Source organism: Curcuma longa, chromosome 16 (assembly GCF_044706935.1).
Source record: "Curcuma longa cultivar G26 ecotype Majalengka, Jawa Barat chromosome 16, ITB_CL_G26_1.1, whole genome shotgun sequence".
NCBI classification, from domain to species: Eukaryota; Viridiplantae; Streptophyta; class Magnoliopsida; order Zingiberales; family Zingiberaceae; genus Curcuma; species Curcuma longa.
Genome location: NC_133876.1, coordinates 7,114,420 through 7,142,125, shown reverse-complemented (window position 1 = coordinate 7,142,125; position 27,706 = coordinate 7,114,420). Strand labels below are relative to the sequence as shown.

Genomic DNA, 27,706 nt, shown 5'->3' with positions numbered 1-27,706 from the left:
AATCCAAAGGCGGGATGGCTAAGGAAGGAACTTGCTTCCATTGTGGTGAGACCGGATATTGGAAGAGGAACTGCAAACTTTACTTGGAGAAAGTTAAGAAGAAAAGAAGTGAGACTTCTGTCCCAGGTATATATGTTATAGAAGTTAATCTATTTATTTCTTCATCATGGGTATTAGATACGGATTGCACATCTCACATTTGTATCAATGTGTAGGGCTTACAAAGAACTAGAGCATTGACAAAGGGTGAAGTGAACCTTCGAGTAGGCAATAACGCAAGAGTTGTTGCTATAGCTGTAGGAACATATTCCCTATTTTTGCCCATAGGGCTTATCTTAGAACTAGAGGAGTACTATTATGTACTTGAATTAACAAAGAACATAATCTCTGTATCTTGTTAAAACAAGAAAGATTTTTCATTTATCATAAAGGATAAATATTGTTCTATAATGATAAATGATATGTTCTATTGTAGTGCACCACTTATGAATGGACTCTACCACCACCGCCGCCGACACCTAATTGATTGCTTTTTGATCTCGATCGATCAACAGAGAATGACGCTGCCGGTGAGTTCCTCCTCTCCTCCTCTGATCTCTGCTGTCTTGATCGCCACCTTCACCGTTGCCTGTTCCATCGCCTTGATTCATTGTTGCTGAACGGCCTCACCGGAACTAGGGTTCTGCCTAGGTTCAGTGTTCGCTCAACCCTTTGTTGCCATCGAACTATTCGCCGGAGAAGGTGCTACTGAACCCTAGTTCTAGGAGGTAACACTATAGAAGATTCCCTAAGCTAAGAACCACATGGTAGAGGGGTTAGCTAAGATGGTCAACGCTCTCTCCACTTGGACATTGGAGGACTGGATTGCTTGCGTCTAACTGATTGCTCAGATCGATCAAGCACTCGACCAAGGTAATCTGAATGACTGGCGCACTCCTCTTATTTCTTTCTTAAAACCTGGAGTTCTACCAGATAACCAAGAGCATGCACAACTCCTCGAAAGGAGAGTGACCTGATTCATCTTGTCGACAACAACTTATGTCGGCGTGCTTTCTCCCGCCCCCTGCTTAGGTGCCTTGGAATCGAGGACGTCGAATATATCACGAGGGATATCAATCAGGGTTATTGTAGAAACCATGCAGTGGGAGAACTCTGGCCCGAAAGATCCTAGTAGTTGGATACTTCTAGCTGACTTTGCATGCAGATGCAGCTAAGCTCGTCAATACCAGCCTCAGCTTCCAGAAGCATCAATGCTTCACTCAACACCCTGCAGAATTCTTGAAAATTGCCTCTACCTCATGTTCTTTTGACCAGTGGGGAATGGGCATAGTCGTCCCTTTTCCCATGGGGCCCAATCAAAAGAAGCTCTTGCTAGTAGCGGTAGAATACTTCTCTAAATGGGTAGAAGCAAAGCCATTGGCCAGAATAACTAAAGACACCATACTCAAGTTTCTCGAGTGTAACATTATCTATCATTACGATCTACCTCATTGAATAATTTTCGACAATGGTCGATAATTCTAAGGATGCAAACTTAAGGAATGGTGTCAGAACTTTGACATTTAGTGGCCTTCACCTCGACCACCTACCTCCAGAGCAACGGGCAGGTTGAGGTGGTTAATCGGGAACTCGCTTGAGGATTCAAGATCAAGCTGGGCCATATGGGCAGCAATTGAGTGGAGGAGCTACCAAGCATCTTGTGGTTGTACAGGACAACTCCTCGTGAAAGCACCGAGATTACTCCTTTTCACTTGATCTACGACAATGAGGTGGTGGTCCTGGTAGAGATTGCCTCAGAGTTAGTTCGGATCAACAAATACAATCAAGAAGACTATCTTAAAAGGCGATGTTCAAGTTGGACTTAGTAAGTGAAACAAGGTGGTCGTTTGACTTACGACATATCGACAGCACAACAACAAAAAAAGGCATTCCTTGATCCTTCCAAGTCTACAACTACAAGATTGAATGCATTAACTCTGATTTCAATTGAAAGTGATATTTTAGAAAATTTTAATTATGAAAGATTATTTAATGACTTTACAGATAAAAATACTAGAAGATCAATTTTTCATAGTTAATTGTAAGAGTTTTTTTTCCCATTTTCTATGATGTAATGATAATAATTATTAGCAAAGTAGAATATAATAGTTTTCATTATTATAAATATCAGTTTATGTGTTTTGTTAATGAAATTATTTTCATAACATTGATTTTATTATTTTTTTATATGAATACAAAGGGTCTTTTTTTTACACCGGACCCTTCAAAGCCTAGGGGTGACTATGGACATGGATCCACGTTCCCCAGGGTCACTATCTGCCTTACTGTTTCTCACAAGGCTGAGTGTCATTCCAATCGAAGTCAAAAGGAGTCAAAGTTGAGTATTGAGAAATGTAGGAGCCGGAGTTGATTGCCTAGAGACGTAGGAGTCATAATCGGGCGCCAAGGGATGCAGGAGTTAGAGTCGATCGCTGAGAGGCATAGGAGTCAGAGTAAGTCACCAAGAGACGTAGGAGTCTGAATCAAGCATCATGGGACACAAAAGTTGGAGTTGATCTCTGAGAGACATAGTACCCAAATGCAAGCACCGAGGGACGTAGGAGTCAGAGTCGGTCGCTGATAAGTGGCTATTTGAGAGGGTTAATTAGGGTTAAATTGGATTATTTTTTATTATATTTCATATCATAAATTGAATTTTTATCTTACTCTTTATGTGGGATGAATTTTTTTTATCTTCATTCTATTTTTTATTAATTTAAGGTAAATTATGGGTATTAATTTATTATATTTAATTTTATAGGAAATTAGGATGAAGCTTAATTGTAATTAATTGAAATCGGATCAAAGAAATTAATTCAGAAAGCCCAAAAATAGGCCAATTTGGAGAAAATCAAGTTTGGGTCGGATCAAGTTCAATTTGAGGTCGAATATGATTCAGTTCAGTCCCAATCTGATTCAACCTGGTTCAAACCGGTTCAAACCATCAAGTCTGGTCCATTGGATTCAGCGGTTCAGCACAGGTTAAAAGTCGAAGTTGGTTCAGCGCGCAAAGCGGGGTTTAGGGTTTAAGGCTCAATCGCAATTAGGGAATACTGTAGCTTCTCAATCGCGATTCCTTTAGCTTCTCAATTGCGATTCCTTCTTCCTCGCCGAGTTCCCGTCGCCTTCATCCTCCCCTCCATCGCGCACCGCTTCTTCCCGATCAGCCACATGAGCAGCGACCGGAGACCTTTGATTAACGAGCACTGACGCCACCACAAGAGACCTCGCCGTGAGCAATTTTCGCCAGCGAGCGACTTCTTTACCACCGTCGGTCGCAACTCTGTCGCCGTCAAAGTGATTAAGCTTCGGCGATTGGTGGCCAACGGCTATTCGCACAACAGCGAGCGCCATCACGAGCGATTTGTTTCGACGGAGCTCACTGTCCACCCGCATCCACCGGAGTCCAACACGGGACGTCGGGCTGAATTTCGACCATCTCAGCCACCAAGAACATGAGGTAAGGTTTCTGTTTGGGTTCTAACTTTGTCTGTTAACAAGTTTTCCCTGACTTGAGCTCTTCGACGATTGGCCATCTCTGGTGTGTTCTACCGCTCCCAGTCAGTGTGACTAAACCGAAGGGTTGATTGCCTCTGTTCGGTGCCGATTTGGGAAGGAAAACCCTTGACTCTCTACTTTGTTCTTCCCTTGTTTTTCTTTCCTATGCTGTCTAATTATAGCATAAACAAAACCCCATGTTTTTTTCCTTGATTGCTGATTCAAGTTCATTGATTGTTAATGTGTTGTTGGTTCGGTTTTGATAACATGAGGTAATATGGAATTGAGGTTTTTATTGGTTCAGTTTTTGTTAAATACCAAACTTGTAGGGCTTATTTGTAAATAAGCTTAATTGGTTAAATGGGTAGTGGATCCTTAAGTTAAATCCGACCCGATAAGAAACCTTTAATACCGACACTGTGGATCCCGATCGCGAGTTCTTCACCCTGTTCCCGATCGCGCCTCTCTGTTCTTCGTCTTCTCCGCTAGAGCTGAGCGAGCGCCTTCCTCCACTGCCGGTGACTACGACAAGGAGAACCGCCGGCGATCGGAGTTAGCATCAGTCGGGGGTTGCGTTTCTGCTCGGTGGCTGCGGTTCGCGCGACGGAAGCCAGCTACAAGCGGCGGCAGATCGGAAGGGAAGAGGCCGAGAGGTAGGGATTTCTCAGTGAGATCTTTGGATTCTAGGGTTCGTAGGCTTTAGATCTAAGGTTTCTTGAGCTGGATTTGTAGATCTTGAATTGAGAGCTTGATCTTGGAGTTGTTCGGCTGGTGGAATTTATTCGTTTCGGTCGAAGAGAAAAGGGAGCTTGATTGTCTCCAGCACGACGCCGCTCTTCCCTCTTCTGTCCTTGCACTGGTTGTTGACGATCTCCGGCACGAAGGTGAGACGCATCGACGTCCTCATGCGTGTTTAAACCTTTGTGGAATTCACGGCTGAGATCTCAAGTTTGATCAGGGAAGAGAGTTCTAGGGTTTCGGGGAGAGCTCTCCATCTTCTCTTGACCTGAGATCTATGCTTGGATGGATTTTTCGTCGATCGGCTTCCTGGAACTGAGTTCTGTTCAGCAGCGGCATTGATTGGAGGTTAGCAAGATTTTTAGGGCAAGACGACAACTATAATTTGAGGTAGGAATTTGAAATTCTGGTTGTGTGGTTAATCAGTGAGTTTCGTTGAGATTTTCTTTGGATTTTTGAATTGCTTGAGCTCACAGGATATTGGAGCTGATCAGGGATAATCGGTTATTATACTCAAGAAGAAAAAGGGGGCTGAGCTTGCTGTTAGGGCATGATTAGCTGAATCTGGTGGTGAGCTTTCTTGATCCTGATCTAGTTGATTATTAGGGATTAGTCATATGTTAGTTGGATTTTTGGGAACTTAATTGATGCTGTTGGGTTTATATTGATAGAAATAGTGAGTTGTAGATTGGGAGTATGACTTGCAGTTGGTTAGATTAACTAAACTTTGGGTTAAGTTTAATTGAATAAGTGGAATTAAATTATAGAATTTAATTACTATAATTTAATATAGTATTGTGGTAATAAATGTTGTTTTGACGTTTATTGCAGGACCTTGATTGTTATTGGTCCTATTATATACGAGGTTCGTATTATCTGGGGGTTCTAGTTATCGTCGATCGTCAGATCAGGTGGGTACCCTGTACTTGGTCAATACAGGAGTTCTTTTTCTGTGCATGTATTGTTGCTTGTTTATCCATTCTGTTGATATCCATGCTTTTAGATAGTATCTAGTTGATACTCTTGATGATCCATGCTTGATACCTGTTGTTGACCTTTTGATGATCCTTGATATCATATTGATAATCTTGTTAGTTGATCTGATACCCATCATATGATCTCTGTTTAGACTTATGTCTATTTCTGTTGACTCTGTTGAACTTGCTGATTAACCTTAGCTATTACATGTTGGGATGATCACCATACATCCATGATAGTTGTAGTGTTGTTTGTTGGTGGATCTTACCTGTACCGTGTTGTGGTGCCATATAGGTAAGATGTTGCACTACAGTTGGGTGCACCAGGACTGGCTACATTGCCCTCCTGCCACACTGCCCTTCCCACTTATCTTTAGTGGTCAGTTGTGGAGCTGCAGTATGTCATGTCTTGCCCCCCACTTCACTGAGCTCTGGGAGAGTGACTGGGGACGACGAGCGCGGACAGTGACGGATATTTTGATTGCGTTGATTGATGCATATACATGCATTGTTGGTAGGATTATTACATATCTTACTTTATTCATATGCTTGTGTACTGTTGCATTTACTTGCTATGATTGTTGCACTTGGATGCCATTTCATACATGCTTACATGTTTCTGATATCTATACCATTGCATGATTTGACTTTTTTGTATCATCTCACTTGATATCTATCATGTTGATTACTTGATACTCTGTTGATACCTGCTGATTACTATCTATTTCTGTTATACCTATTTACCTTAGTCTGTATATTTCTACTATTATGGTTGCTTATCTTACATGCACACTTTCCTGTACCCACTGAGCTTCTAACGCTCACTACCCAGACCCTGGGGTTATTTTGTTTTTCTCCCCAGGTAGCAGATAGATACTTGGAGCTTGGAGAGGTTGCCTGGTCGTATCCATCTCACTTTCAGGAGTATTATCTTCGGTATAGTTGTATTTTCTTTCGGATATGGTTTTGTATTTTCCGTTAGATTTACGATGTGGACATGGACTGTGATGTGTTGGTTTTATACTTGTTATCGGATTTTTATGTTCCGTTTAGTATGTGATACTTTTGTCGCATTTTGGTTATTCATGCATATGTTAATTGTTGCACGGCCGTGTAGGCCTTATATTGTGTGTATGTGTATATTTGTGTTGTTTGTTGGACGTGTCGTCCATATTCCGGCCGTATGTGGCCGTGTATACTTGTATGTATTTTAGGGAAAGTCATTGTTACAGGGGAGATGCTGCCGAAATTTTTCGGACGGCTTCCCGGGGCGTAACAGTTTTAACAGGATTGAAAGTGTTGTAACCGATTACAAAATGTTACATGTTGTATGTTTGATTGTTGTAATGGTATGAAAGTATGAACATGGGAAAATGAAAATTGTTTGGTTGAGTTAGAATGTGTAATAAACTTTCTCACCTATTGTTGATGAATGTTTTTCTTGTATGGCAATGTGTTGTTGGTTTATGAGTGTTAATATGGAATTGGATTTGTTTAATTAGTATTATTGAATAAAATATCGTATGATGTTTAGCTTTGTGGCTGGATGGTTGAAATGACTACTGGTTTAACTTGTTTTATGGTGAGTAAGTTCTTTGATTGTGAAGGATAGAAATCAAGAATGCTAGTTGTTCAATGTGTTTGTAGTAGAACCATAGGATGTTGTGGTTGTTATGAGTGTGGAAAAATGAACATGTCCTTGTTTATTCTAATTGATGGTTGTATTTATTGATGTTTAGATAATTATATTTAGTTGTACATGTTTTGTGGAGTAAATCTCAGTTAGCCTCATTGATTATCTCTGGGGTGATCGACTCGGTCCCACGGAAGTTTCCCACTGGCCACCAGGATAAATCGGGAAGTGCAGGCAACAGTAAGCCCAGACGTCCAACATCCTTTGATTGGGCTCCCCATTTAGAGAAAAATTTTTACAAATACGCCGTAGCTGGGGATTGAACCGCAGGTGTCTGGATGATAACCTGGATGTCCTACCCGGCACCATTGCCCCGGGGATGAGTTTGTTGTATACTAATGTAATTATGTGAAGTATAGTTAATGTTGTAAATTCGATTGTTGTTTGAATAATATGTTATTAGCTGCAAAAGGTTGGAACCGCCAACCTAGCGGCCCCCACTCCACGGCCCCATGAGGAAGAGGGGGGGTACAACACGGTGAATGCGGGGCTGACCACGACATGGGAATAATATGTTATTAGGAATGTATAATAGGTTGTTATTCTGATAAATAGAACAAAATTGTTATTGTAACTTACATGACTAAGTGCATGTTGTGGTTACCATATTCTTGCTTGAGTTAATAAATTGTGTATGTATAATATTGTATGAATGATTTGCATTTGTGATGTATGTTGGATTTTAATTTGTAATTATGTAGACATAGCATTCTTTTGTGAATTGTAGAGTTAAATTGTTAATAAATCGATTTTGTAGATAGTTAAGAATGAATAAGGATGATTAATAAATAAAAATCCCGCACCATATGTCTAGGACAACTTCGATCATTGAGTCCATGAAAGACGACTCAGACCTCTACTATATTACATGAGCGATAATTAGCAGTTTGATTAATTATAAATTTTAATTTTGAAAGAGGTGAGTGACAAACAAATAAATAAAAAAATAAAAAAAATAAAATTTAACAATCAAAATACATGCTATCAATCATTGAGAGACATAGGAGTTGGAGTTGGAGGTCGGGGTGTTGGTCTAGTTCAGTCAGGATTTCGCGTGCCCTTTGACCTTTAAACAACTTTGACTCTTGACTTTCACCCGGCTACACATGGAAGTTGACTACCCACCACATCACAGAGCAAGAGATCTTTAAATACAACTATATGATAGGTAGTCAAGTTTAGAATAAATAATAAAATTTGTATTGTAACAAAATGTAAAAAAAAAATCCAAGAAGATTGAGTAAATTAGTAGAGCATGTTTGATCGGGTCAATTTAGGTTTAAAGGAAAATTTGTATATTAAGAGACTAAGTTAAAATCATGATTTGTATATTCGATAAAGACCTATATATTTCACATAAATGCAAATATATTAGGGCGTGCATAAAATTTTTCTTAATACAATTGACAAGCCCCCTACCTTTCCCTTAAAAAGAAAAGACATGAACAGTGATTTACATGCATGCGTTTCTACAAAATTTAATACTCTAGCTAGGAATCTGCATCAACTTGATCCCATTGTCTCCTTCAACTTCTCAAGATAAGCATGGTTGCATAAATAGAGCATTGAAATTTACAAGTCTATTTCATCATAAGAGTAATAGATAAGTTTTTGACATTCTCGAATCTAACTTATATATTGATTTTTCTAGTGCGTGATCTAAGTAGATTTAGTTAATTCGATAGAACATGATTCAATTCTTCATGTACGACGAGAATAAATGTCGGCACAATTATATGCAAAACAAAGAGGTTACGATAGTGCCTAATGGCGCAGAAGAAGGATTCATATCCCGGGCGGGATCATTCGTATACATCACAATTACCTACTAGATAGATAACAGAAGCAAAGTTCACGGCCTCCCGATGGCGAAGCAAAGCAAATACGATAGTGCCTAATGGCGTAATAGATAACAGAAGCAAAGTTCACGGCCTCCCGATGGCGAAGCAAAGTTCGCCGCCGCTGCGGAAGGCCCAAAAGTCAATCTTGTCACCCTTCTTCAGCGCACTCCATGAGCGGAACACCTTGAGCTCCTCACCCTTGATCACGGTGCCACCGCTTCCGTCCCATCGAGTCAGCAACAAGTAGGACACGAATCCGCACCGTGCGTACACCCGCACTCGGAGTCCTCCGTGCTCCCGCCCTGCAGCCTTCGGCTTCTTTCTCATCCTCTCTGCCTCTGTCTCCGTGCGGATCCGCTTCCTAGGCTGGCCGATGTCGCCGACGAGGTTGGCCGTGGTGCGCTCCTCCAGGGAGAGGAGGCCGATGAGATTGGCCGCGACGAAGTCGATGGGAAGGTAGAGGCGGTTTTGCTGTGTGACGAGGTCGGAGTTCTCCACCCTCTTCGAGGCGATGAACCGCACGCCAGTGGCTTCGTCGTCGTTGCCGGTAAACTGCGTCCTCGCCAAAGTGGCTACCCACTCCGGTACAGCCATCGCGACGTCGAGCAGCATCGTAGCTTAATTATTGAAGAATTGGGATGTATTTATAAAATTCGTTCCAGCAAAATTGTTTGCTTTGTAACAATTTAAGTCTGTAAATTGTTTGCTTTGTAACAATCAGATTAGACCACAATTTGGATGTCTGCAATTTGCTTGGACGAATACAAATTGCATGTTGTATTGATATCGGACGGTATCCAAACATGTTGAATTGATATCGGACGGTATCCAATTGTCCACCTGTACAGTGGATTTTATAATTATCTTTTGCTTGAGTCCAACTTGAAAACACAGTGGGTTTTTTGAGTTTCTTGAAACTCAAAAAAGGGTCAAAAACATAATTGTTTGATGTTACAATTAAAGAACAAAACACACTGTGCCGGTGGACAATTAAAGAACAATTATCCACACTGTGCCGGTGGACAATTAAAGAACAATTCCTCACCACATAGTTTGCATGGAATTGTTTGCATGGAATTCCATCAAACATTGTTTGCTTTGTAAGGACGACTCAAGTTTACATATGGTGAGGAATTGTTTGATGGTGAGGTCGCATTGTTACAAAGCAAACAATGTTTGATGGTGAGGAATTGTTTGCTTGCTGACTTAAATTGTTTGCATAAAGTTTTTTAAACAAAACTTTATCCATGCAATTTTGGTTTAAAAAAACACAGTGGGTTTTTGACGCCATGCAATTTTGGTTTAAAAAAGTTGTTCCAAGCAAATAAAATTCTGGACAGTCGTTCCAAGCAAAATTCAACATGTTTGGATATCAAGTCAATTGTCCACCTTGTCGCTATGCACCTGTACAGGTGGACAATTGAATACCGTCCGATATCAATTCAACATGTTTGGATACCGTCCGATGCACAAAAGCAAAATTATGGACAGTCGTTCCAAGCAAAATTATGGACAACATTGTTTGCAATGTTGGTTTCTGCATAATAAAGTTCCTAAATCAAAACTTTCAACTTTTTTAAACCAAAATTGCATGGATAAAGTTTTGTTTAAAAAACTTTATGCAAACAATTTAAGTCAGCAAGCAAACAATTCCTCACCATCAAACATTGTTTGCTTTGTAACAATGCGACCTCACCATCAAACAATTCCTCACCATATGTAAACTTGAGTCGTCCTTACAAAGCAAACAATGTTTGATGGAATTCCATGCAAACAATGTTTGATGGAATTCCATGCAAACAATTCCATGCAAACTATGTGGTGAGGAATTGTTCTTTAATTGTCCACCGGCACAGTGTGGATAATTGTTCTTTAATTGTCCACCGGCACAGTGTGTTTTGTTCTTTAATTGTAACATCAAACAATTATGTTTTTGACCCTTTTTTGAGTTTCAAGAAACTCAAAAAACCCACTGTGTTTCAAGTTGGACTCAAGCAAAAGATAATTATAAAATCCACTGTACAGGTGGACAATTGGATACCGTCCGATATCAATTCAACATGTTTGGATGCCGTCCGATATCAATACAACATGCAATTTGTATTCGTCCAAGCAAATTGCAGACATCCAAATTGTGGTCTAATCTGATTGTTACAAAGCAAACAATTTACAGACTTAAATTGTTACAAAGCAAACAATTTTGCTTGGAACGAATTTTATAAATACATCCCAATTCTTCAATAATTAAGCTACGATGCTGCTCGACGTCGCGATGGCTGTACCGGAGTGGGTAGCCACTTTGGCGAGGACGCAGTTTACCGGCAACGACGACGAAGCCACTGGCGTGCGGTTCATCGCCTCGAAGAGGGTGGAGAACTCCGACCTCGTCACACAGCAAAACCGCCTCTACCTTCCCATCGACTTCGTCGCGGCCAATCTCATCGGCCTCCTCTCCCTGGAGGAGCGCACCACGGCCAACCTCGTCGGCGACATCGGCCAGCCTAGGAAGCGGATCCGCACGGAGACAGAGGCAGAGAGGATGAGGAAGAAGCCGAAGGCTGCAGGGCGGGAGCACGGAGGACTCCGAGTGCGGGTGTACGCACGGTGCGGATTCGTGTCCTACCTGTTGCTGACTCGATGGGACGGAAGCGGTGGCACCGTGATCAAGGGTGAGGAGCTCAAGGTGTTCCGCTCATGGAGTGCGCTGAAGAAGGGTGACAAGATTGATTTTTGGGCCTTCCGCAGCGGCGGCGAACTTTGCTTCGCCATCGGGAGGCCGTGAACTTTGCTTCTATACGAATGAATCTTTACGCCATTAGGCACTATCGTATTTGCTTTGCTACGCCATCGGGAGGCCGTGAACTGCTGGGCCGTGAACTTTGCTTCTGTTCTCTATTTAGTAGGTAATTGTGATGTATAGGAATGATCCCGCCCGGGTATGATTGTATGAATCCTTCTTCTTCGCCGTTAGGCACTATCATAACTACCTCTTTCTTTTACATATATACATATGAATAAGCTTTTGGACTTAATTAGTCATTTGCAGCAGATAATTGTGCCGAAATTCATTCCAGTCGTGCATGAAAAATTGAATCTTGCCCCCACGGGCTTGCTCACATGGTTAGCGCAGGGTAGTTGCTACCATGAGGCCTTCGGTTCGATTTCTACGTGAATTAAATGTCCTCCCTTGTGCTAGCCATGATGAGAAAAAGGTCAAAATGACCATCCGTGATTTACTCCCTCTGGACACTTGTGGGACCGAGATCAGGGGGCCACTAAGGTGGCGATTCCACCTTTTGCTACCATGAAAAATTGAATCTTGTTCTATCTAATTAACTAAATCAGCTTAGATTGCAGGAAAAAGTCATATAGAATTAAGTTGATTATTCTAGAATGTAAAAAATTTATCTATTACTCGATCGTATGGTGAAATAGACTTACAAATTTCAATGCTCTATTTATGCAACCACGTATCTTGAGAAGTTTGAAGGGGACAAAGGGATCAAATGGATGCAGGTTAGTAGAGTATTAAACTTTGTACAAATTAAACACATGCACATAAACGCGTGTTTGTGTCTTTTCTTTTTTAGAGAAAGGAAAGCTAAGACTTGCCAATTGTATTAAGAAAAATTGTATGAACACCCTAATATGTGTATTTATGTGAAATATGTAGATCTTTGTCAGTCGAATATAAAAATCACTTTAACTTAATCTCCTAATACATAATTTTTCCTTTAAACCTAAATTAACCTGATCAAATATGTTCCACTAATTTGCTCGATCTTCTTGATTTTTTTGACATTTTGTTACAACACACATTTTATTATTTATTTTGAACTTGACTAGCTACCTATTTATGATTGTACTTTTATATATCATTTAAATATATATATACAAAATATTACTTTAACATCTCTTGCTCTGAATGAAAGTCTCCTCAGGGTTCTTGCCATGGTAGACTATATTGGACATACTTGATCATCTTATCATGAATAATTTGTTTTATGCATGTCCCTAACTTAAGGCTTTACGTAAATGTTTTATTTGTTTTTTTTCCACCCGATAAAACCACTCATGTAGCATTTTTAGTAAATATATATGTCTTTTATTTTCTTTTTTTAGAGAATTTTATTTTAATTTTTTAATATTTTCTAAAAAATTTACAACTCATGTAGCATTTTTTAAAATTAGAATTGATGCATGACGTGCAAAAAGAGATCAACAATCGATTCAAAGTGACATCCGACCTAGCATATACAAGGTCAAAGGGCAAATCATGACTTGGTCCCAGTATCACATGTCAACTTCATAACTTGATCCCTATATCACACACCAACCTCATGACTGGGTCCCGACCTCACGAGCCGACCTCATGACTTGGTCTCGGCCTCACGAGCTAACCTCACAACTTGGTCCCGACCTCACGAGCCGACCTCACGACTTGGCCCTGGCCTCACGAGCCGATCTTACGATTTGGTCCCGGCCTCACGAGACGACCTCATGACTTGGTCCTGACCTCACAACTTGGCCCCGACCTCACAAGCCGATCTCATGACTTGGCCCTGGCCTAACGAGTCGACCTCATGACTTGGTCCTGATATCACACATTCAGTTCAGCTCACCCACACGCTCAATTCAGCCCGCTTACACACATAGATGAGCTCGACCACATGCTCAGTTCAGCTCGGCTACATGTTTAGGTCAGCTCGGCCACACATATGTGAGCTCGGCGACATGCTCAGGTCAACTCGGCCATACGCTCAGCTTAACTCGGCCACACGCTCAGTTCAGCTCAGCCATTCATACAGTTCGGCCATATGCTCTCACAGCTCGACCATTCATACAGTTCGACCACATATCTGCCTACCTCACGCATTAGGTCAGCCATCAACGAGCAAATACGCTGATTCTTTCTCCTCGACTCAAGTTTATTAGCTCATCCAAAAAGATAAGGACGACGACCAAGTTCCCAGACTTGGTCTCCAAAACCCCTACACACTTATGCGCACAACTGTCAAATGAAGATAATCAACACTGTTGAGTCGTTGGATGTTTGAAAACTATCAGAGATCGGGCCGTTGATGGCGCTGTAACAGCCAATCCCACTCGTTAATTAAGATCCGAAGATCACACTCCCTCCGCTAGTATAAAACCCCTGCAGGTATGAAGAGAGGCATCTTGAATTCTTTACGCATACTACTACCACTTCTATTCTTTTATTCTGACTTGAGCGTCGGAGTGGTCTCGCTAGGATCTCCGGCACTCTACTAATCCGCTTGTCCAGTTTTCTCCTTCCTTAGGTTTTTCTCGTCGGCAGGATCAACGAAGATTGAGATGACATCTTATTGACTAATGATTTAATCGTCGTCAACATCGAGCCGGAACAAAAATCACTGTCGAAACCGATGTATGAGTTTACTTGGGGTAGTCGAGTAAAGGTTAAATGAATTTTGAATGACAAATTTAGAAGAAAATAACAATATTAATTAATAAAAAATAAAAGATTTACAAATAGAAATAAATTAAAGCAATATTGTGAAAAAATTATATTGATACACAACTAGGCTACGAAGAATCATCATCGTCACCGTCATCACCGGGAACAGGAGGAAGCTGACTTGGAGCGGAGCCTAACTGAAGATGACGCATTATAAAATCCTGCTGTCTGCGTATTTCTCTTATTTCTTCATCTCTTTACAAAATTATGCCTTTTAAATGAGAGACTTCTTCAATTATGTTATCTATTTGTGCCCTCATTGCTGGTGAGATGGAAGAAGATGTATCAGGAACTCGATGATTTCTGCTCAAAGAACTCATTCCCAATATCCTCCCCCTGGATCCTCCACTCGCCTCCAATCAGATACTCAGGTTATTCCCAATGGAGGGCTCAGATCCATCAGCATTATCACTAACACTTGAACTTCTCTGTGCTAGCTCAAGCTTATCATATTTTTCCTATATTGAAATATAAATACATTTAATAAGTTAGAGAAGATACATAACTATTAGAATTAAATTAAATTAAATATTAAAATTCAAACCTTCATCGCTCTAGCTCTCTGCCTGCTCCAAGATTTATCTTTTTTTTTTGAAAAGTGCGGATAAATGTCTCAATAAAAAGTGACTTCTTCCCCATCTCCTTTGCCTAAAAAAGCATTGTTAGAAATAGTATAATAATTTAAATTTAATTAATAATATAGTGTTTATAAGAAATTTACTAATCTGCGTGTGTGTTTCTTGACGTTGATGGAGCCTCCCGTATATGTAGCAGATAAGTCACCAGAATTGAATGTTTGATTTGCTCTATTCTAGTAACTTCTTTGTTTACTTTCCTCAGTTTTCCAAACACTGAGGATCCTCGTCCAGTTTTTATTGGTGATGCACGGTACATAATCCAATTTCAAAAAGTTTACTTTAAAATCGAAACAACTAAAACAGGGTTTAATTCGAAGCGGTGGCAACAATCACCCGATGAAAAAAAATTACTAGTGTTAGATGAAATACTAGAAGAAAAAGAGATTGTTATTGGTCGTTTAATTCGAAGAACAAGAACCCTTGCTGGAAAACAGGACAAAATGAAAATAAAATGAAGAAATTTGCTGAAACAGCTAGCGAAAGAAAATGAAGGAGAACCTTTTACCCTTTTCGCCGATGGGCGCGACAAGAGAAGGGAAAGGAGAGGGATGGCGATGGCATGCAGTAGGATGACTACTTTTCTATAAAAAAAATAGAATCCATCACTTTAGCAGTTTCACGATCGACTTCGTGATTCGAACTTTTGTCCTCTTCTGTAATTCTGCTCCATCGTAATCAACTCAGTTATGTCCTGGAGGTGGCAGGATGACTACTGGTGTGAGAGAAAAGAGACGTAAAAGAGGGAAAGAAAACTCGTCGTCAAATTCATCGCCAATTTGACGACGAATAGAATGATTCGTCGCTAATTTGGCGACGAATATTTTCGTTGCCAAATTGACGACGAATTCACGATTCGTCGCCAATTTGACGACGAATCACACTTTTGTCGCCACAGGCAAAAATGCATAAGAGAAAGAAAGTTGGTTCAGGGAATTAAGTTAGGATTTTTGGCTGCGAATCCACGATTCGTTCGTCGCCATTTGCTGACGAATTTAGTGACAAATATTGGTCATCATAATTTGGGCAACTAAACTATTTTTATTGCAAATTTCGTTGCAAATTTATGACAAAAACTGTGTTCGTCGCAAAATTTATCCCAAATTTATGATGAATTTTTTTCGTCGCAAATTTTCATTGCTAAAGGGCTGTATTTTTATAGTGCAGTCTCATAATTTTGATTATGAAAAATAAAATATAATTTAATATTATTTAGTTTAATATTAAATAGTGTAATAAAAATTTATTTAATATAAAATTTTAATATATAATTTAATTTAACAAAATAAAATATATAATAATAGTAATAACATTATCATTAATGATAATATATATAAATAAATAAATTTAAATAATATTTTAAAATTTTTTATTATTTAAAAAAATTGAAATAATTTTATTAGATTTTAATTATAACTATTTAGTTTATTTCAATTATAATTAGAAGTGATTGATTCAATTGATATAAATTTTAATTAAAAATCTAAGTTAAAAAAACAATTAGCTCCTCCCTCATGCAATCGCTGCCACCATCTCGTTCCTCTTTCTATCGTCGTTCCTCTGTAGGATCGGGTTGGATCGGTTAGAGGGGGTGAATAGAATCGTCGTTCCTCTGTAGGATCGGGTTGGACCGGTTAGAGGGGGTGAATAGACGGTTAAGAAGAATAACACTCATTTTAAAAAAAAAGAAATTTAGTTGCAATTAGATCGTTGCTTCCAAGGCAGTTACCGCTCAATCAAGACTTCTTTAGACGGAGAAGCTTTTACAATTGTAGTATAAAGACTTAGAGAAAAATTACAAAGTAAATTGATGATCTGACTTCTAAAACTCTAAGTCTTATTTATAACCCAAGAGAATAAATCTGGATCGTTGATCGTAGATGAACTTTCTCTTGGTCGTTGATGCGATCCTAACCGTTGATCGGAAATAGGCTTTGATCATAGTCGTTGATTAAATAAGAATAAACTTTATCTTTAATAAAAGATAAAGAAAATTATCCTTAATTAAGTATTTATTATTTTTTCTTCTTTTATTTTTTCAAAAGCCACATCCAAAAGGTCCAAATCTAAGTCTTCTATTCTGATCAAAAGTCAATAGTCAAAAGTCAATGATTTGACTTTTGTTGACTCTTTGTAGAATTATCAGTTGGATGATTTCTGACCAATCGGAGTTAGGCTCACTTGAATCCGACTTTGGCCTTTTGCCCCTCGAGTGTACTTCCTTTCGATTTCTCGTCCCTCGGACGTCGTGCATGTCCTTCTCACCCCATCGGTGTATTCTTCCATAGCTTCCGCATCCCTCGGATGCACCGAGCCTGTCGGTTCACTTCCCCGTGCCATCCTTCTCGTCCGCTGCGTTTTATGCTCGACTTCTTCCATTCCTAAGCTCTTGCACACTTGGACACAGGGATTAGAACAACACAGGACATAACTTGTACCTGGTTGATCACATCAAAACTAACCGGGGCACCAATATCCTCTTCTAGTTCCTTGCGAGCTTGCAATGTTTGGTACAGTTCAGGAAAATGAAACTCCATCCACGTGTGCCCTTCATTGGCCACCCAAATCATTGTGGCACTTGACTCTTGCTCGTTGATCATAGTTGCTTGTGTTTGACACTCGATAATCCTAGAATCGAGAAAAATCTCAAAAATCAGAGGTAATCACATTCCAGGTTAAACCCCAAATTGTCAACATTTGTTGATGGCATCAAATATTCAAAATTAACCTAAAAAAATCGAAGGTAATCATGTTCCAAATTAAACATGCAAGATTACTCAAGAATTGCTTATTAACTAAATCAAACAAGATCTTAATTTGTTGATAACTTTAAATGGATAATCAAAATTATCAACCATAACTCTCAATCAAATACATCCTAAGTATAATATGCCCCTGATAAAATTTGAACTTACTTAAGAAATTCATCTCACCTTTTGCCATTACACCTTTTACCAAGAATTATTAAGCAAAAGACATTTCACGTTTTTAAATTATATTTTTTGAGGTGGCCAGTTCTCTTCTGTAAAAAAGGTGGAATCTGTCATCTTAGCGACCCCACATGATCGACCCCACAACCATCTGTGAGGAGGTAAATCGAGAAACTGCAATTGGTCACGACGCAGGAGGGTATTGCCTGGCTTCGTCAAGATTCGAACCCTTGCCCTCTTCTGCAACTCTGTTGCGTCGTAACCAACTCAGCTATGCCCCGGGGGCGAAGCGACCAGTTCGCAGTTTAGTGAACTGGGTCATTAATTAATCAATTGAAATAAATACAATAAAATTCTAAGCCCAGTAGCCAACATCTGAAATTTCCCAACCACCAGGGTAAATCGGGAATACAATAAAATTCTAAGCACCATGATATTGTGATATTGATTTCTACGATTAATCCCATTTCTAAAGATGATGCTTTTAAAAAATAATTAAAATATTGATGTTTTGAGGAAATAAATACTAAGATAGTGATGATTTGATTAAAACAGTTTCAAGTTGTGATACTTTATCCATCTTGATACATTCTTTGGAAAGGATACTTTTAGATTTTTTAGAATTAAATGCATTTTTTTTTAAAGAAAAGTATGATACGTCCTTTAGGAATTTTAAAACTGGAAGTTCACCTTTCGATAAAATGTAGATCTTTTTAATTTTCAATATGTATACGTTTGACACAACCAATCAAATACATATAAGCACTCTTGTTATTCACTTTGTATTTTGTATTTTTTTGATGAAATGTTATTCATTTTGTATGAGATGTAGGTGTACTTTCTATTCCCTTACTTGAGTTAAATACTCATATTTTAAAATTAATACTAGAGCAAGGCTCCAATTCGTTGAATTAATATTTGAAGAGATATAAAAAAATTACATCTAATAAATATTACCTAATATAATATTTTATTTATTCAAATAACATTGTCCAATTAAAACGTCATTAATACGACATCCATGGACCCTACCAGTAATGATTTTTCCCCAAAATATAAGAAATAAGAAATTGATTTCTCCAGGGCTCTGAAGAATAAACAAAAGCTCGTGTGCGCGGCGGAGTGAGCGATGCTTCACGACCGGCCATGGCGGAAAACGACATCCAGACGCTCCAAACCATACTCATGTCCTCTAATTGTCATCGTCCCCTTCCTCACCTTCCTCCTCCTTCGGTGTTCCAATGGCCGATGGTAATGCAGAGAGTCTCACCGACGACTCGTTCAACTCTTCGGGCTCCGACGGAGATCGTGAGCACTGGACGGAGGTCCAGCCGATGACCGAAAAGGTACCATCTTTCCCCTTTTTTTCTTGTTATCTTTTCTCTTCTTGTGGCGCAGTTCTACCTTTCCACATTGAGTGTAATTGCCATCGACAAAGACGAACAAGCAGGCACCTCCCGCTTTAGGTGATAAGAAGTTTCAACCTTAGCTATGCTGATTGTTCTTGAGATGTTCTGTGCCTTTCCAATTTTCTCTAGTAAGGATTAGTGAGGACTGAGTTGTCAGTTTTTTCATAGTCTGGGGGAATCATTTGCAGCTCTTGTGCACCCATTCAATTTTTTAAAAGATTTTGGGTGGTTTGACACAGTTTCATGATAGTTGTCTGTTCTTGATCGTTTAACTTAGGAAAGGGGAAAAATCCCTACTTATATGATTTGTCCAAAGCTACATATGCAGTTGTGAACAAAATAACTCCCAAAACTCAAATACAACTAAGATGAATTCCACGATATGCTGAATTGAGTAGCTAGTTGAGACCTATATATATATATATATATATATATATATATATATATAATTCAGGTTTTTAGACTTTGCCTGACTAATCGTACTAGAGGTAGACGATCTTTCTCTGGTTCGCCTACTGCCTAAATCTAGAGTTCTTTATTATTCCTACTGTTGTTCAAGATGCCTATGTTGCATTCTGTCAACAGAATTAACCCATCTCTTACTATGTGATCAGAGCTACCTGAAAGCATCAGCGAATGCAGAAAATAAGAGAGAAAGAGAGAGAGGAGCAGGGTATTGGATTTAAATGAGCTTGCTATTCTCAAAAAACACAATGTAAAGTTACTTGGGCAAGGTTTTCGCTACTATGAGTGCCTAATCCAATCTCAATTCAACAAGAAAATGCTAAGACCAAAACTATGTACTCCGTTGGTTAAGAGGATGACTCTTACTGAAGATGGAATTGAAGGAAATGTCTAAATGCAGAATGTGCTACACTTCTGCCTTGTGCCAATTATAATTCTACACATCCATCTTTTACTGAACAATAATATTTGATGTGAAATTTTAAATTCACTGTTTAAAATGATGACTGTGTTATAATAGAACACTTATTCTGTTTTGAACTACCTAATAAGTCTATTGTTAGGATTGTTCAACCATAGCTGTATTAAGCTATCATCTTTTACAGGGAATTAGACGCTTGTGTTCAGAGCTCCTTGAAATAAAGAAGGTGTCGGAGGTCGACTTTAGTAAAAATGCTTATTCATGTTATTCAGCATTTGTTAGGTAAATCTCCATGCTTAAATATTTACATAAATTGTCATTTTGTGAAGGTTTCATTTGTTATTAAGGTAAACTTTTCTGCTTGAATATTTCATCAACCATTCAGTTTATGAAGGTTTCTTTTACTGTTTAGTGTGTTTTTTAAAAATATTTAATGACCTAGTGTCCATGGCAAAGGAAAGGAATAAATGGGGTAGCTGTGCGACCTTCCTAAATTGATCTAAATGTATGTCGACTTATGTTGTTCTAAGTAGGTTTGCAAATTCATAGTAGTAGTTAGATTATGTTCTGAGCTTTCTTCAATTTGTGAATGATGATATCTGTACTTCAAGATTAGTGGATTTTTCTTCTGATTATGGGTATTGCTAGACTAGTTGGTTTAGCTGGTTCTAGTTTATTTATCTTGTCAAACTGTCCTATGTGGTGTTTCTTGTGGAAAAGTCAAGCCATCATTGAACCCAAGATGCTAATGATAGGTGTGATTTTGGACTATCAACTATGAGTTGGACTTTGGGTCTTGGGATGTCGAGTTTCTATTTGTAGCGTTAGTGTTGAAATGTTAGTGTCCGACATGGGTACAAAGAGGATATGGTTAACAAGTTAATGATCGTTCTCACATTAGGTGGGTTTTGACACTAACAATTATAGAGATGTGTTGATCACATAGTAGTAGTAGAGAAGACACCAAATCAGGTATTCCACTCAACATTCTTGGTTTCTTGAAACAAACTTAGGGCTAGGGTAAGCTTGAACCATACCAAACTGGTGGGGTTGAATCAAAGTGGAGGCAAAACATAGGACAAAATTTTTATATGAAGAGCCTATGTAAGAATATGAGGGTTCAAGGAGTTGACAATGAGAGAAACTACACAGGTGTGACGTTAATTGTCCATATAATAGCAGCTAATTATGCCAAATAAAGTTTTTCAGTCTTAATTCTTCCTAATTGCTGGAGTGTTCATCCAACAATCATCCTAGAAATGACTTTATTTGAGAATCTGACATGTACCTTCAATTTATTCAAAGCTTTACTATCAACATCAGTTCATAGTTATCAAATTATTATTGTCTTTATGCATTTAATTACCAAATAAAATTAGACATGTTTTTTGTGCTTAGTCAAGATTTTGTTTTCTTCCAGGATAATTGATGAAGTATCACAAGTTAACTATGATCTCGAGGAGTTGAAAGAACATGTTTCAAACCAAAGAAATCTTATTCAAAATCTGTTTAAATGTCTTTATTTGGATAAACTGTCAGACAATACAATAGAAACCAACAAGCAGGATGAAGAAGATCTTGATCTATATTCCTGTACAAAATTTGACTTTCAAGTTTATGATACTTTGGACACATTGGATATTTTTCTCTCTGAGCAAAAATTGAATGATGCACTGATTCTTTTGGAAAACATGACCAAGACCTTACAATATATGAAGATGGAAGAACATATCTTGCCCTCAATGACATCATACTTTAATGCAATATCAGATTGGAGGACTAGGTTAGCTAAACAATTTATTGCATTGGCTGGACACCCCAGAGTAACTCATACAGAGTTACAGAAGGCATTATCTGGTCTTTTAAGGCTTGGTGAAGGTTATCAGGCCAACATTTTACTGTTAAAGTTTTATCATTTGCGTCTTGAGCATCGTCTACAAGAATTATTTTCTCAAAAAGAATCTTTGGGTCGCTTCTATCCCTATGAAGTTGCAAAAGCTGTGTTCTCAATTATTTCTCAAGCAGCAAAAAGTTCTATATTCTTGAATGGGGAAACATATCCTTGTTCCCTAGAGCTTTTGGAATGGGCTAGGACAGAACTTGAGGAATTTAGTCACATTGTTTATGCATATTTTAAATCCAAATCAGAAATAATTGTCAAATTTCATCCAGCAGTTGAAGCTGTACATTATGCTATCTCACTTTGCTCTTTGTTGAGATCTCAAAGACTATTCTTAGTGCATGATTTGATGAATTACTTGAGGCCTTATATGGAGGACTTATTAGACAAACATTTGGATCATTATAGAGACGTTTCCAGAATATTGGTGGAAAATGAGACTTGGGTCCTCAAAAAGTTTCTTCAGTCAGAACTAATAGAGGAAAAATCATCTACAACAGAGAATGGTGCTGAAGAGGAGTATTGTTTACTAACTTGCAGTGGAAGAAAGTTTGTCACATTAATACAGGTTTCTTTTCTTGATTGCACACATAAATGGTACACTTGATCTATTTGTACACGACTACACATCTTCAATATCTTATGAATGGCCAGTGCTATACTTCTGGCATTAGATTTACTTTTTATTTTGTTCTCATTGGTTTCCTATTATTGTACTTGTATTACTTTTTTTTTTTTTTGAATTTCTATCTTTCTGTTTCTCACTCTATTTCCCATAGTATATACGCTTTGCTAAACTTTGGTAAAAGAGGGGCTACTTCATTCATCTAGAAAGGGAAGTGTGACTAGTGATTGATCACCCCGGCTATATTACTTGGACTTGGGTACAATTATTGGACATGGGTGTGGAACCAAGTATCTAGTATAGCTATTTCTATTTTTTTTCACACATGAATAATATAAATATTGAGTGGAAACTCAATATGTCAATGTTGGAGTATTGGTATTTGACATGAGTAGATGAAGAGTTCAAGTACTAAAGCCCATAGTTTAATAGATTGGCATGCAGACTATGCATGAAATGACTATTTTCCATTATCCTACTTTTAAGCTGATTTTGAGTTGTTTGTGGAGGATTCCACATTGGTTAGAATACCATCACAAGAAAACATTGAGAGCAGATAATTGAAAAGGTATAAGTGAGGCCTCAATGCCTTAGTCCATGTCATATAATTTGTCTAGATGAAGATTTAGAGTTACATCATAATACAGATGACATAGCTAACAATCATTGGATATAGCAATCATGTCATTAATGATTTCAATGTGCAAACTAGTCTGAAGCAACTGCAAAACTTTGTAATCTAGATGATATGAATTGCACTAAATAGTGATTGCTAATCAGTTCTAATTGTATTTAATCAGGACATTGTCGATGATTTCTCTTCAATGGTTACTTTTGAGATGGGATGTTCGATTGCTCAAGGACTTGCTGGCCTAGTTAATGAGTATATTAATGCCCTAGAACAAGCTATTCAAAGTAAAGAAACTAGTCTAGGAATTTTTTATCAAGGAATTACGGAGACTTCAAAACTAGAGCAGCAGTTATTGCTTCTGGTTAACACTGCAAACATTGTAAAACTTTTACCCATTATTACTTCTGGTATCTTTGGAATTACAGAGCCTTCACATTCTCATTCAGATCAGGTTAATAGATTATCACAGGAGCTTTACAATTTGGTGCTTTCTATTGAAGAAGTTGCAGATCGGTTACAAAGTACTTTCTGCGAGCAATTTGTTTATAAAGCCATCTTTAGTGGGTTAAATTCATCAGTGCTCATTTTGGAATTGAATGCTAAATATGCTTACCAGAATACTGCTGGCTCAAATCAAGAAATTATGTTTCCATCTTTTATTTTTCAGGTTTGTCATTTTCGACTTTTAGTGAATCATTCCTATGCTTTGACTAACATCATTGATGAAATTTTATGGTTCCATGAGACGCATTAATGCTATGATGCAATCATGTTTTCTTAATTCACTTTGCAAGTTTATTTTTATTAGGAAGTAGTTATAGGATTTGCTATTTCATGTAAGTATATAATTCTAGTAAAACATTTAGAGAACTTTTATCAAAAATGCATCTTTGTTGGGCTACTATTTGTTCAATTAATGTCATGTTCCTACACCAATATTGTTAAATTTTCACCAATTGCAATATTTATTTCTTGTCTAAGGTGTCCTTGAAATGTGATAGAAAATGCATCCATCCATGTGTTTTATTTTTTTATGTCTTTCTAAATCCTCAAAACATACTGAAATTGATGTATCAGCCAACCTAGAAGTAGCTTTTAAAACAAAAACATTTTGAACTTCTTCATTTTGAATCAGTAGTTATGCTTAACAAAGGTAATGGTCGTTATCTCATCTAGAAGGGTTGTGACTCATGCACCACAAAAGATTGGAAAGTTTCCTATATTAGTTTTTTTTGAATTCCACATCCAACTCATCTACAAGAGCTCGTAGATGGCTATCTAGCAGTTATCAAACTTCCAAAATGTGCCACAAGATGTCTAACCAACTTCCCATGATATGAAGAAGGGGATAGTCTGGTGCATGAAACTTTTGCCAATGCGGGACCCCAGAGAAGGGTCTATTGTATGCAGTCTTACTCTACTTTGCAAGAAAGTATTTCTGAGACTATCCTGTGACCTCCAGATCACACGGCAGTAACTTTACCGTTGCATCACGGCTCCCCTTCTTCCCATAATATGAAGAAAGTTAATAAAAAAACGTATTACAAATTGAGTAAAAATTAGTTTGGTAGGAAGGTTGCACAATAGATGATGGCAAGAACCTCATATAGAAGTTGGCCTTCTTCCTTCCGAAGATCAGTATGAGGCTATGAGGTTGATAAGATTGATATCCTACTTAGGGACGATGAGGGGTCAAGAGGATGAGATTAAAGGATGTTAACATCACAATTTGATAAAAATACATTAGAGAGGATTATTTAGTTTCATCTATGAAGGTTTTTGACTTTTTCATTATATATATGGAGCATAAGTAAAAACTATCAGTAATAAGAATGAGTAAATTGTTAGTATCGATGGAATTAATATATCTCCACAATAGTATGATGTTGTCCACTTTGGGCCTAAGCCCTCATAATTTTATTTTTGGACTCAACCCAAAAAGTCTCATATCAATAGAGATATCTTTCATCTTATAAATACATGATCTTTTCCACTTATTTTCAATGTGAGACTTTGATTGTATCCCAACATAAACTATTTGTTAAAATTTAAAGCAAAACTCCTTTGTGTTTTGATTCTTGATTACTTTTATCTGATTCTATATTACATAATCATCTATATAATAATGGATGAATGTTCTAGAGTTGTGTGTATTTTAAGCTATTTCGTTAATATTATTGATTTTACTGTAATGCTTAAGTTTCAATTTCGTTTTTATTAAACATGAAGTTTGGTGTTTTAGTCCTAGATATTTTTCTCCTATGCAAGTTTGAATTCCTTGTTGGATCATTCTCTTTCTTCTAATGGTTATTTTTTGAATGTCAAGGAATTATTCTTCTGGTTGAGGAAATTAGAGAATATTTCCAGATCCATCTTTGAAGGCAAACATGGCATACTGAAATTGTTGATAAAGTTAATGGAAGCATTGCCTATTTGTCTTTCAAGTAACCGAAGCTTATGGAAAATCACAGAAGATTCCTCAAAAATTAGAATGTATAACTTCCTTGAGCAGGTATTACCGTATCCAGGGACAGATCTTCTCAAAGGCTATCCTAGGCTCTAGCCCACCCCAAAGATTTTTTTATCTATTGTAAAAAAATTTTCACTATTAGATTATTACATATTGGTTTTTTTTGTAAAAAATTTTTTACTTAGCCCACCCCTTCCACACCCAAAGCTCAGCCCACCTCCTTTTTTTGGATTCATCCTGACCGTATCTTTGCCCTCTAATTTAACATTTTCAGTGACTACCTTGTGTTATTACTGTTGCAGCAAGACTTAATTTGTTAAGTACTAATTTTGCATATTCATGCTTGTTATGAGAGTGTTGTTGGCCAAATTTGAAGAATTTAGTGGCATTGTTAGAAAAGGACATTTCTTAAATGCAAATCATTATGTAGAGTGTTGGTACTACTGCTTTTTGTGTACAAACTTTGATATGCTCAAATTCTACAGGTTCACATGGATATTTATTTTCTTCTTGAAGTTGCAAAAATTGGAGGATATCTTTCAGACAATCTTTCAGCTACAGCAATGAATACATTGAAAGAAATAGATGTGACATATGCATCTTTTTGGGATATGGATGGGTAAGAGCTGAGTTTTCCCGTTAGTTTGAAATTTTCTGTATGATTTAGAATGTAGAAAAAAAAATATTATATTGCATGATTAGGCAGACGCAAGACTAAGGTATGCATCAGGCTAGGTTATATCTTACATTTTTTTTTATCTAGAAGTGTTCCTTATGAACCGAATTAAAATTTTGATTTAGTTTGGCTTCTTATCTAAATCGGTTTGATTTGGTTTGGTTTGAGTTGACAAAAGCATAAAAAATTTAGTTGGATTTTGGTTTCATTTTTGTAAACAAAAATAAATAAAATGTCAAATTTATCTTTGCATAAAGGCCAATTCAGTTAGGCCTAAACCAAAGAAAATCAAACCTATAAATTCTATTTTATTTCAATATTTTATTTCAATTTATTTCAAAAAAAAAATGGTCTCGGTTGGATTTAAAAAGGGTGTGTTTCGGTAATTCCCCCAAAAATTTAAAACAGCAAGCAGAGGGCGAGTTATTGACTTAACTGAGCCTAAGAGGTTGAGTTATTTTTTTTGCTAAAGTGTAGTCCATGCAGCATATTTGTTTAAATGAATTTTATCTTCATTTGCAGTGTTTTACCAGATGATAGTTGGGTTCAAGAGATCGCCGGTCTTGCTATCGAAAAATTAAAACAACTTGAGCCAGTGGAGTCACAACTAAAGGAAGAACCTCCAAGATCACAGAGGATGGAAGCATCTGCACTAGTTGATGTTAGAAGAACCTCTGTGGATTCTGCATCATCTGTTCGTATTGAACCTGAAAGCAAGAGTCATATCAGTGACATGATTCGTTCTGTAAAAGTAATAGAAAGACAGGATGCAGTTGCTTCGTTCATTCAGGATGATAAAGTTTGCAAAAGCGAGGGAAAAACTGATTTCCGGGATCCTCAAGGAGGTTCAAATGAGGAGTTTAAAGTCAATGTAATGTCTCTGAAGCAACAAGACGCCACCAAGGAGAATTTCGCCGACGATTCCAAGTTTCTTCAAGTTTCTATTAAGCCGGATATTCCAGCTCATGCCGCTGAAGCCATTGTGCTCTATACTCGAGAGGGAGAGGTCGAGGCTAATCTGGAGAAGAAACATTCTAGGCTTCCAACTCGTATCATCAGTAGCCCTATTGTTGAGACTGATTATGTTTCTTGTTCTTCTTCAGAGGGCTTAAGTGATGTTGAGGAACCAATTGAGCACGAGAATGTTTAACAGTGTTATTATATGCGAAGTTACTCTCTGTCGGGTGAAAGTGACAAGGTTAATCCCTTCTAACACTGTTGTTATACTGATTTAGTTCTTCTAAGCATGTTTATCCAAGTT

The 27,706-nt window shown here is 37.8% G+C and overlaps 3 protein-coding genes and 1 long non-coding RNA gene across 4 annotated transcripts; 3 read left to right on the top strand and 1 right to left on the bottom strand.

Annotated features, from left to right (window-relative positions):
- Window positions 1–4,002: 4,002 nt before the first annotated feature.
- On the top strand, window positions 4,003–6,651 carry LOC141848033 (uncharacterized). The gene is made up of 6 exons (XR_012603454.1): window positions 4,003–4,190; window positions 4,270–4,421; window positions 4,496–4,665; window positions 4,752–4,845; window positions 5,107–5,186; window positions 6,115–6,651. It is a non-coding gene; the product is annotated as an uncharacterized LOC141848033 (long non-coding RNA).
- Window positions 6,652–8,870: 2,219 nt separating this feature from the next.
- Window positions 8,871–9,398, bottom strand: LOC141846971 (B3 domain-containing protein At1g05920-like). Its single transcript, XM_074734982.1, has one exon. It carries the CDS (start codon window positions 9,396–9,398, stop codon window positions 8,871–8,873), a length of 528 nt encoding a protein of 175 aa, XP_074591083.1.
- Window positions 9,399–11,040: 1,642 nt separating this feature from the next.
- Window positions 11,041–11,568, top strand: LOC141846970 (B3 domain-containing protein At1g05920-like). Its single transcript, XM_074734981.1, has one exon. The coding sequence runs from the start codon at window positions 11,041–11,043 to the stop codon at window positions 11,566–11,568; it is 528 nt and encodes a 175-aa protein (XP_074591082.1).
- Window positions 11,569–19,089: 7,521 nt separating this feature from the next.
- On the top strand, window positions 19,090–27,595 carry LOC141846969 (exocyst complex component EXO84A-like). Its single transcript, XM_074734980.1, has 7 exons — window positions 19,090–19,194; window positions 20,328–20,425; window positions 21,564–22,611; window positions 23,469–23,966; window positions 25,626–25,811; window positions 26,255–26,388; window positions 26,968–27,595. Exons 1-7 carry the CDS (start codon window positions 19,090–19,092, stop codon window positions 27,593–27,595), a joined length of 2,697 nt encoding a protein of 898 aa, XP_074591081.1.
- The last annotated feature ends 111 nt before the right edge of the window (window positions 27,596–27,706 follow it).